This window comes from Protopterus annectens, chromosome 4.part1 (assembly GCF_019279795.1).
Source record: "Protopterus annectens isolate FY-2018-M chromosome 4.part1, PAN1.0, whole genome shotgun sequence".
NCBI lineage: Eukaryota > Metazoa > Chordata > Ceratodontiformes > Protopteridae > Protopterus > Protopterus annectens.
Genome location: NC_056734.1, coordinates 115,188,785 through 115,200,978, shown reverse-complemented (window position 1 = coordinate 115,200,978; position 12,194 = coordinate 115,188,785). Strand labels below are relative to the sequence as shown.

At 38.1% G+C, this 12,194-nt stretch overlaps 1 protein-coding gene across 1 annotated transcript; it reads right to left on the bottom strand.

The window, feature by feature from the left end:
* Positions 1-4,764: 4,764 nt before the first annotated feature.
* On the bottom strand, positions 4,765-11,777 carry TMEM158 (transmembrane protein 158). Its single transcript, XM_044070017.1, has one exon. The coding sequence runs from the start codon at positions 11,218-11,220 to the stop codon at positions 10,423-10,425; it is 798 nt and encodes a 265-aa protein (XP_043925952.1). The 5' UTR covers positions 11,221-11,777; the 3' UTR covers positions 4,765-10,422.
* Between the last annotated feature and the right edge of the window lie 417 nt (positions 11,778-12,194).

The following is a 12,194-nucleotide window of genomic DNA, read 5'->3' as shown; positions in this document are numbered from 1 at the left end:
ATCCAGAAGTTACAAGTGTTTTAGTTCAGGGCTGAATCTGTCTGATGCAGTACAGAGCCATTACATGAGTAAGTAAAGTTATGAGCATTGTCTGGCATCAATGGTACTGTGTGTATGTGCATGGGATGAAGGTTTTAGCCCCTTAGGTTGGTGAGCATGTGTGCTGTCCATTGCCTCTTGGCCCGTTTGAGGGCATATTGCATACGCCTACATCTGCTTACACCTACAGCGACTGCTGGTTCCCCCTCTGATTCCTCACGTGTGTGTGGCGATCTTCTCATTGGTGGTGGGATGTGTGGCCCTTCCCCTTGCTGTTCCTGCCGAATCTGTTTTCTCAGGATAATGTTGTGAAGCATGGCACTGATGGTGAATATTTCAGTACATGTACAGGGATTGTACTGCAGGGCTCCCCCAGCTGTATCTAGGCACCAAAACCATGACTTCAGCAGCCAAAACACACACTCTGTGATATTTCTTGTTTGAGCATGTGCCTCATTATAGCATTCATCAGTTAGTGTGCATAAATTTCTAATGGACGTCATCAACCATGGTTCCAGTGTATAACCTGCATCCCCAGTAAGTGACCCTATGGGATAGCCCCCTGGTAAACATCTCATAGAGCTGAGAGCTGTGCCAGATATATGAGTCATGGTAACTGTCTTGTTTGCCAGCACACAAGTTCAGGATGATTTCCTCAGCATTACATATGACCTGGCATACACCCTTCCCTGTTCCCCAGGTGGGACTTTGATTTCTACATGTGTACAGTCTATTCCACCTAGGACTTCAGTGTAGCGTGCATTAGAGTAGAGCTTGTGCATAGTTCTGTCTCTCTCCTCAGGTGTGCAGGGAAAATATATGTACTCAGTGGCATGTTGTAGCACAGCATTCAGGAATTGATGTTGTATCCTGGATGCTGATGCCTTTGACACCCCCAACATGTCTCCTGTTGGTCTCTTGAAGGTTTCTGTAGCTAAAGTTCTAAGTGCTACACATACCTTAGTCACCACTTGGATTGGTTCCCTTTGGTTTGCCCTTGCTCTCAGTTGAGGACGACAGAGGTTGCAGAGTTTCTGTAGTGTGTCTCTATCTACCCTGTAGTGCTCTACAATTTCCACCTCATTAAGACTGTGAAAAGTTAAAAGTGATCTGTCACACTTCTTCTTCTTCTTAGCCCTGCTCTATTGGCTGAAGCAGCAGCATAGACATGGGCCTGCTGCACATACACATGAATAAGAGCAACAGCAGCCCCTGACATTCTTTCTGTGTAGCCAAGTTTCTTTGGCTGTATTCCAACAGGTTTTAGAATTTGCAGAGAAAACCAGCAGTGAGTCTACACAGTTGCTTTATAGCTTGTAGAATAGCTCCTCCATTTTATTTTGGTTGATTAGCATACATTTCAGCTGCTTATGCTGTAATTAGCATGCCACAATGTTTACTGTATTTGCATGGCTCTACATGACATGTAGATCCACTTACTGAATTAAAAACTATGCATTATTGTGTACAGGTCATGCTGTGATGTGCACACGGTTCTAGCAGACTATGTAGGCTTAATCTGCACCACAGATTAGGTATAGCATTTTATATATATATATATATATATATATATATATATATATATATATATATGCAACGCACACACATACATCATGTCTCACACACACACACACATATACATATATATATATATATATATATATATATATATATATATATATAAAGGTTATTGTCCTTTCATTAAAGAATAGAATGTGGGGGTTAATGTTCAAATGTGTGCTTTGCTGAATGCATCTTTGGTTGAGTGGTATGGTGCAGATGTAGATCACTAGATTAGAGTTACCACCTGTCCCACTTTGCGAGGGACAGTTCCTCTTTGGGCAGTTGTGTCCTGACAAAAAATTTAAAAAATTGCAAATGCCCTGAGATTTTAGGACAAAATTATTTCCTATATTTTATGTAATAGTTGCATAAAACAGTTATTCTGCATCTAAAATACCTAAATGTTATAAGAAACAGAATAAGCAACTAAAATGCTACAAGAATAAGCTTTTATTTAGGCAAAAAAGATAAGTTATATCCTTTGTACTGACTGTGGGTATGTGTCGGCCTGTAAAATCTGATGTTTGTACCGAAAATGTCCCACTTTGGCCATTTGAAAAGGTGGCAAACCTACACTGGATTTGTGAAGGTGAGTGTGAGTTACAGGATTTGAGTGAGTGTATGAGTGTTAATGGGTTAGGGTTAGAGTAACGGTTACATATGGTAATATATTGTAGGAGTATATGTGTGAGTGTTTGGGGTTTAGGGTTAAAGTTAGGTTTAAGTTGGAGGTCAAATATAATGCTGAGTAGTGTATTGGGAAGGGTTTTCCTAAGGTATGGTTTAGGTTTGAAGATAGGGGCTAGAGGCAGGGGTATGCTTAGAGGTAGCATGTATTAGTAAGGTGGAGTGAATTTAATAACACATGCTAACCCTAAACTTAATCCTACCCTGATTCCTACCCTACATCTTACCTTAAGAAAACCCTTCCCATGGCACTAACACTATTCATTCAAATTATGTTTGAAGACTGAGGTAGGGTTAATGAATCACAATATCAAACAAATTGCGTTCCTTTTGTGATCTGCTGTATTTTGATATTTAAGGCTTTTTATATGTTTATTGTTTGATGCACTGGGTTTCATTATTTTTGATTCAATCGAATAAATACATGTGTGTGTGTGTGTGTGTGTGTGTGTGTGTGTGTGTGTGTGTGTGTGTGTGTGTAAGAGAGAGAGAGATTATACTCAGCTACATTCAACATACCTTAAATTGAGATGCACTACATTGGATCACAGCTTTGTACTGCTGTTAAATTAAAAATGAATAAAAATGCATTAAGAATTGTTTTTTCCATGGGGCTCCTCAGTACCCCTGGTGCATTAAATATACCAACTGTAAAGCTACACAGCAGTGGAGAAAATTTTCCCTTCCCCTTTGGTGGTCCTAGGCATGAAAAAATGAAATACAGTCAATTAATAATTACAAAACGTGAACTCAATCAAAAGAGCAATGAATTCCATTTCAATTAAGCAAACATGCAACACAAGAAATGCACCTGTATTTTATATAATATATATTTACCTTACTGACACTATGTGGTGCAGACAGCAGCAGGGGGCCAAACAGTGAACATCCTTTCCCACTTTACGACTTTGACCCTCATGGGATCCTTTACTTTTCAAATTTCCTACTGACTGATTTCTAGAATCCTGACTGGTTGCTTATACAATATGAGATTGTGTTTCATTTAGGGTTTGTACTCTTAATATGATTCTAATGGTCATATGAAGTCCTGAATTAGGAAGAAAGTGATCACCTTACTTTGGTAACTTAGATGTTTTTATTCCAGTAAAATAAAAGGAGCTTAGAGGACAGGTAGTTTACACGTTCGATCTTCCCATGTTTTTCTTTTTTTGTCTATGTGCGCATGTCTGACAGCATGTGCGCACACAATTCAGTGTATGTTTTCAAGAAAAGAGAAATGGTTCTGTGATAAGACAACACTTCTGAAAAACAAAGACAATACTTCCAATAAAAAACTGAAACCGAGGTATATTTCAGAATTAGTTGCTGTAAAAGAAGCTCATCTTATTTGAAGAGTGGTTTCCAGAAATGCCGTGCATTCAAATGGCTATTATGCCACATATTGCATTAAAGGCGATCACTGCGCAGAACATAACTTCTTACTAAATACTTATCTACATCTGTTTATAATGTCTTCATCTGTTACATATGAGCTGAAATCATAATAACCTGAAGATTGGGCTTCCCAATAATTGCAACTGCAATGGATACTACCAATGTATTCTTTTTAAGTCAGATTTCAAATGCTTCCCAGTACACTACTCGGACACAGCATGCGTCTTTCAGTCTAATATAATGATTATATTTAAATGTGCACCATACTATTGCATAATTATGATGCTAAACATCAAAAATCATGCATAGCTTTTTTAATATTTTTAAACTGTGTTTTAATACTATATTTTTTCTTATTGAACATTGCTGATAATGTTCACTATGATATAGGTACATTCAGGGAACATGATATGTCATCTTTAGTCACTGTATATATTTAAGTAAAATATTTAGTTTACTTGCAATATAAGCATCTAATTCTGCTACAAAAAAGGTATTCTTTTATGATTTGTTATGATGTAAAAAATCTTAGTTTCTTTTAGTATTAATGAATATCTTAGCTTTTAATCCGTGATGGTATCACATCCAGGACAACACCTTGCTAAAATATTTGTATATTACTTTACAAGTAAGATAATTATTATGGTAGTGCTTTAAAATCAAAAGTGGTTATCTTAGAAAAATACATATAACTTTTTTATACTAAAATAGGTCTGAAGTATAACACAGTCATCATCTTATACACTGTACTATCACGGATATGTAATTGCAGCTCACATCCTGAATATAGCTATTTGTTACAAATATCCTTGCAAATGTCAGTTGTTTCACTGAATAAAAACTCTTATTCTATATATGCACACACACACACACACACACACACACACACACACACACACACACACACACATAAGTACAATGTGAATGTTGCCGGTGGTGCCAGATTAAAACGTGAACACAGCAAACAAATGTGTCAGCATTTTTACAGAAAAAAAAAATCTTAATTTAGTACAATAACAAAACAAGAAAACCAAAATAAATAATACAGTAAAAAATACAAAGATCACAATGAATGCAGAATGATTAATAAATATTATTATTTTAATACTTATTTCTAAAAATGTCTTTCACAGTGAAAATACTACAAAGCAAATTTTACATTTTCTGTCATCAATAAGAAGCACTTTGCTTCTGTATTACAAAAATCTTAAAAATAGCTGATTTACACAAATTATTTTAAAATCATTGTTTTCTTTTTTCTTTCTTTTTTAATTCTTCAAATTCTGGACCTGCCATTGTGTTACTAAACATTATGAATAATGTGGCACTGTTTCACTGAGTCTTTTCATATGTATTTGGTTGCCTGACTCACTACAATACTCTGGCTCATTGTCAAGGTGAATATAAAAGGGTACAGGAAATAGAAAGCAAGATGACAATATTTGTTTGCATTTTATATAGATTTTTATATGGATAAATAAGATATGGTGCAAGACTAATAAAGACATAATTCAAGAAAACCCTACTACACAAAGAATATGCAAATAAAATGCTGCATATTAAAATACAGAGTTCTTTTTAAATAGCAAGGGTAATTTTATTGATGATGGGAAACTGTTGAAATGCAATCCAAGTATGATGACTTGATACATAAATTGTACCACATGAAATTATGCTGCTAAATAAAACAGTATGTTCCCCTTAATTTCTATTTAGTATTTATATTCTGTCACATTTTCCTTGACAATTACCTTATTTTATCACTTGTGTGATACAATGCATATGCATCATGCTAGTCTATGTGGTCTGTGATTTGTTTTAACATGGTTTACAATCCTGTAAGACAGTTCCATGCCACAGAGGGATAAAGCCCTGACCACAGCTCAGATATCCTGGATTTGATTAGTGACCCAGACACTGAATGAACCATCAAGGGAAGGATGTAAAGTGATACAGTTATGTGTGCTCACTACTCTCAAATGGATTGTGGGCTGTATACTCCATTCTACAGTCCCCAGTGGGGACATGAGTTTACACTTTAGTAGATGGGAAGGGGCCAGAACCTTCTAAGGGGTTCCATCAGTCAGTGAGGTGTATAACTCTTAGTAAGGATCACAGCATGCTGAACGTTTCTGTGTCTGCTGGCATTCACACAGAGAGATAGGTGCATAACACAAAAGCCCACTGACACCTGCCTGGATGACAGCTGTGCCACAGTCATTGGCTCTCGCCCAGATAGGGAACAAATTGGTAGAGTTATGTTGGTGACCCAGATCACTGGTAGGGATGGGTGGGGGGTAAAAAAAGTTCATTGTTGTGACATTGCCTCAGTGAAAAAGGGACAAACTTAAGAAAATTAGTCTTGGTCAATGATCTGTGATGAGAATAGTTAATTGTGTTAAACCTGGAACAAACATACTGTGCTTTGCCACAGCATACCTTTATTTTGTTCTCTCAGTCATCACCCTCACTGTAATTGCAATGTAGTTAACATGACATATCATTTTTTCATCTCCTGCCAGATGTGAGTTTCCAATAAAAGAATCTCAGTGGAAAAACGAGAATACATAATGGCACTGATTAAATCATGGTAGTACACTCAGGATTATTGTTAAGAGTTCTTCGGCACTGACTATTTTTTAACAGGTGGTAATGAGGCATGAGAGCTGTGAAAAGTGTAAGTTTCATCCAGTTAACCAAAAATATAGATTCCTCCAAATGCATTGCTTATCTCCATGTTGCTGTGACCCCAACAAGTACTATCATAACAGCAGTGGTGCAGAACTTATAATCTTCCACATCATGGGTTGGAGGTTTTACATCATCCCCTGCTAAAAATAAATTAATAAATAACTGACTGCAGTTTTGATGGCTTGGCTTGTAACTGAGACTGACATTGACACATTAAAAAGTACAAGAATCAGTGTAAATCTTCTGGAAGATGAGGGAGTGAATACTGGGCAACCTCCAGTAGTTCAAGAAACTGACTGATATATTGTGGTGGTCCTAGATGATTTGTAATAACATGTGCATACGTGAACAAAAGAAGGCATGTTTTGGTACATTCTGGGTCTCAAAATAAAGTTTGACCAGTACTATATAAAAATAAATACGGAAATCAGTAAAATCTATAACCTTGTTGCTGTAGTCTTTACACTGTCACAAGAGCCTACATGGCTGCTCTCATAAAAATATTTGTCACTCTTTTAATTGTTTTGTGGGCCTTCTTAAAATTACAGGAAGTCTATATTCACATTAATAGAAATGTTAATAATTTTAATTTTACTTATATGCATAAAGCCTTCTAAAATATAAAAGAAGATTGTGAGAAGTGTGATCTTAACAGCTGATTAAATGCTGAAGCAGTTACCTACATATTATTTGCAATAAAAGTTAAATGTCATCCTAAAAATTAATTCAGAAATGTACAGCAAGAGTTCAATTAACAGTTGTTTCATTGTGTGGTTGGAATGATAAACCCCATAAGGAGTTGTGTTTTTGAAGCAATGTGAATTGTATGCTACAGACCCCTGTGACTGGACAAGAAATAATGAAAATAAACTTTGTAGTCTATCTCCACTATATGCTCCCTTAGTAAACACAAAAGGAAGGCATAACAGTAACTGTCATTGGAGAAGAAATGTAGTTGTTTGTAAAATAAGTAAGTTTAAATATACAATTGTGGGCAGAAGGAGATGTGTCTATCTGTTCTGCCCCATTATACAGTTGGCACCATACCCTACTCCCCCCATCCAGTCCTCTCTCTTCTATTATAAGCCTTCCTAATGTAGAGGTACTACACATTACCATTTAGGTAGATCACACCCACACACAGCACCCAGTCTGTGGAACATTTTCCTAAATAAGTAACAATAAATAAGAAGGTTTAGTCTTAGATTCATTGGTTAATATAGGAAGCAAGAAACCCCTACTCCCACTAAGCATGACTGTCTTCTAACTGAGGTGAACAAGGAACACTAGCTGGTTATGTTACTTGCTGAAAGTCACATGATGAGGAAGTGGGAATTGTACCCAGCACCTCTTGTGTGAATATAAGTTAAGATATGATATGACATTTTGAAACTGGTGCGTAATAGCCTGCACACTAAAGAATACCAAAATATATTGTAAAAGGTACAGGAAGGAATTTTAAGACTATTGTGAGAAGTTATTAAGGCTTATGAAAAGGAAACCTAAGGCTTAATTTTGTGCTTTCTGACAGCAGTCCTGCTGCCACACTACAATTATATGCAGTTATTATTATTATTATTATCTCTTTGAATTGATATATGCTGGTTAGCTAAGTTAAAGTACACATCCACCCAAAATGCCAAGATTTTCTCATTACAAAATTATTTTACTCTCTTTGAATCTGATTCTAAGATAACTACATGCAAAGAAAATATGAATTGTTTGCTTTTTTGCTAAGTGGGTTGGCGGCAATGAGAGTGGTGGTGGTTTGTACCTATTGTCCAGCACATTGGCAAGAGTCAAATAGTACTTTGGTAGCAAAGTTATGGAATATACTGAATGAAGTGGGATTTATGCAGTATAACTACACTTTATTAAAGCCTGAATTCATACAACTAGGCTAGCTTTTGAAGTACCTCTCTCTTTGTCTCTGGTGTGCACCTTACTGTACATCTCTGCATAATATTCTCTATTTCTGTTCAGTTAACTAGTACCTCACAAGACTCTTCTACAAGTCAGTGAATAGGTGAGGGGAGGGAAAGTTGCATCTAACAGATTTACTTTTATTACAATTAAACTGGTGAACTCATCACTTCCAAATTGAAGTGTGGGGGGTCCTATGATAAAGCATTTGTTGGAAAATACTAAGTGTCTATGTATCATTTCATTCACAGATAAATCAGCAGAAACATTATTGGCCAGATAACATCTCAGCTTAAAACAAATATTCAATAAAAGCAAGCCATTGAACAGTTCTTTCTAGTGGGGCACTTAAAATTGATGTAAATGCCTGTTCAGTGGCTTGTGACTAATAAAAATCAGAGAAAGTTATGGAAATCATACACCAACACTCTACTGATAAAAGTAGAAATTTAGAAGGATGCTATTGTAAGCAAGTGTAGATAGAGGGCTGCAGAGACTCTGTGTTATATAATGGGGATGCTGAGTGGTGGTGGTGGGGGGGGGGGCATGGCCTGAATGTAAAACAAAATCACATCCTTATGGCATACAACCTGTCATCAAACTATTTGGGCTATATAAATTATAAAATAATAACAACCACAAAAAACTGATACTTACACTGCGTAGAAGATCAACATATGGTAGAAAACATGTTTGTTTTAAATTTCTGGGTGGAGCAGTCATTTAAGTGAATTTTTCATCAGGCAGATTTATTATTTTGCATAATGTCTATTCCTTTTTTCCCCTTTGAGTAAGGAATTTCAACAGTGTCAACCTTCCATGTAATATTTCATTTCATACCAGAAAAGTGTATCAGTCCTTTGGAAGCTGAGGACACCACTAGCATAGGAAACCAAATATAATAATTGATCCCAGCTAGATTATCATGTTAAAGTGTTAATAATCCTTATTGCAGTTGTTTACTACCTTGCAGAAACTGTCTAGCAGACAATGATCCATCCTGATCCTAGAAGACTTATAGAGGATTAAAGCCATATCGTTGATTCTCCTATGCCAAAATATAACCCCTTATAAATAAAATCATCAATCAGGATACTTTATGGTGCTGCTCAGCTCAACAGTATGCATACATTAACCCACAAATACATGATTATGTACAAGAAGCATAACAAATTAACTGGAACGATTTTATAAAGTATATCCGCAAAATATATATTTAAGCAACAAACAGAAAAAGGATATAAGGCAAGGAAGTGCCAGTTAAAAAGATGCAAGTGCAGGAAGTCTGACATTTACAAAACTGCACTGTATTTTGACAGCATAGCTGGAAAGGCATCTTCTGCACTGCAAGGTTAAGAACCATCAACATATAAAAAGTTAACTTTCTGTGATTCACCATGAACAGCATTCCATCCAGAGATGCGCGACAACCTCTTAAATACTTTTAGTCTTCGTGTGGCAGCGTCTTGGTGTGGACTCGGTATATTTGAAGCAAAATCTGTGAAAATCGCAAAGACCTTAAGGCTGAAGTAATCTTTCGGATAAGTCCGAGCTCCTGTGTCCATCCACAAAATACCGCCCAATTAAACCCGGAAAATTAGCAAGGGGCACTGGGCGTGGGATACACATATTTTACAAGTACGCCAACACACCGGGCAGTTCCTTTTACATGTTCAGTTCTATTTACAACGCCGTTCCAGTATTTGCAAACACATGTTTAGCTATGTTTGTCACTCGAATTGTACATCTACCTACTTAGCTTACATTTTTATTTACTTAAGACAGTGGGGACTAATTTCTGGCAGCGCCGCTAGCAAATCTCTCTTATGTCAAATAAAAACTTTCAAAGCGAGAAAAGGCAAGCCCCACATTAATACCACTCCAAACTGCACAAAGTTGTCAGAAAAACACTTAAGGTTTATGTATTTATTTAAATTTCCTTGAGCTCCTAAAGTTGCAGTGCCTTTCTTGGAGTACACTCCAGGCAATAACTGCTCAAGGTAGATGAAGCAAAACTGACTTGACCATTCAGGTGTTGAACCTGTAATTAGATTCACCTTTGCACTTTGCTCGTGAGTGTGTCACCTGTACCTGTAGAGAGAGTATATGGCATCAGCTCACTGGTCACCTGGATGCGGTCGGAGGTGCTCCCCCTCTCCTCTGCTCCATACCGTTGGGTAAGAACCCTGCAATTATGGGGACTGGCCAGATAAGGGCAGCTACACTCCACACAATGATGACCAGAGTCATGAAGCACGCCACAAGAGTCGATTCGATGGGTTTACGGTTAAGCCTCCAGCTCTGATCGCCCTTCAGTTCGTCCAGCCCAAAATCCAGACAGCAGAAATTAAGCAGCTCCCCTTGGGGTGGAAATGCGGGTGCAGCAGGGGATGAGGAGAAGGACGACCGTTGCTGCAGGTAGGCACTGTTGCTGCTCGCAGGTCGCCTGGCCCTGCCCCAACTGCAGCCCACACAAAGACGAAACTCCTGTTGTGCCCCAGACACTCCTAGGTGTTCGATGACTACGGGTGACAGCACCCGATTGAATGCTGCAGAAAAGAAAGCTCTTCCATAATTGTTGATGGTAAAGACAAAGACGTCGCACTGGAAGCCTAGCTGCCTATTCCACCGCACGACCAGTGATGTAGAGAGCAACTTCTGCACACTAATATTGCAACTGGGACTTGCTTGGGAAGGTAACGCTTCCTGCACATCTTCGAGATCCGCGTCTCCAGCATCTGAAGATCTTTTGGAGAAGTGCAAATCAAGCTCCAAACTGGCTAAAGAGCGGGAAGAAGAATTGATGGGCGGCAGCAAAAGGTCTTCCCCGCCGCCCCAGCCCTCCTGGTGCGTCCAGCTGGGGCTGCTGGTGGTAGTGGCTGTAGCAAGTACAGCCAGGAGCAGATAGGGAAAGTTCAGCATGGCATTTAAGAGGAAGACAACATAATTCCTGCTGGATGAGATGCTACGCGAGAGATAAGACTACTAAAGGCAGTATCTGTTTAGTGAAAATCAGACAGCTCAACGACACCTCCCCTGCGTCTTACATAGATCTGCAGTTTGCATAATGTAATCTGTTTTCCTGTACGTCATTCTCCCATCCCATTTAATACTGTACTTATAATGCCGCCTTGCTTTTATTACAGCAGCTGTTCTATGCAGGTACCGAGAATAATTCTGTGCTTTCCAAGTCACTGCCTTTCGCAAAACGATTCTACACTTACGACAAGTTCGGTACCCATACGAATTCTGTCTTACTCCTGGTAGTCATACATCACTCGTTCTAAATTGCAGATCCCGTTATAAAGGCTAAAATATATAATTCTGTAAGTATCTAGCAATTTCTTCTAACGCAGAATGTCAAAAAGTTCACAGTACCCAAAAGTAGCAAACCCGCCAGACTGTAATATATGGGGTGCGGTTGAAACTAAGGATGTGGTCACCAACAAGAGTATACTATACACTTACCAACACACTCTGGCCCCTAAAAGAAAACACTATACATAAACCATAGTATGTTTTGGATACTTTATTCCGGAATGGTGATATGTGGCCTGTCACATGCCATTCTTGGTATCCATTGTTAAGCAGATGGGGAAATCAATCTTGTTATCCCTGTTTTAGCCCTAAAGGTCAATGTTCAAATTCAAACGCAAATGAAAGAGTGCATATTCCTCCCTTTTTTGCCTATGATTCATTTTGGTTAATTTTATGTGTAAGTATAGAAGACCGGGCTAGCAGATCGACACCGTAAAAACTTCGCTGCCAATCAGTCTTGCTGATTTGTGATCCGCTGTGGCGACCCCTGATCGCGAAAAGCCGGAAGACTTAATTAACCAAGTATAGAAGACCGTAAATGCTTTCTTCCTGTGGCTTGTCTGCACCCTGTAGTTTGT

Excerpts from the sequence above, each read along its gene's own strand:
- TMEM158 (XM_044070017.1), bottom strand. The coding sequence starts at position 11,220 with ATGCTGAACTTTCCCTATCTGCTCCTGGCTGTACTTGCTACAGCCACT.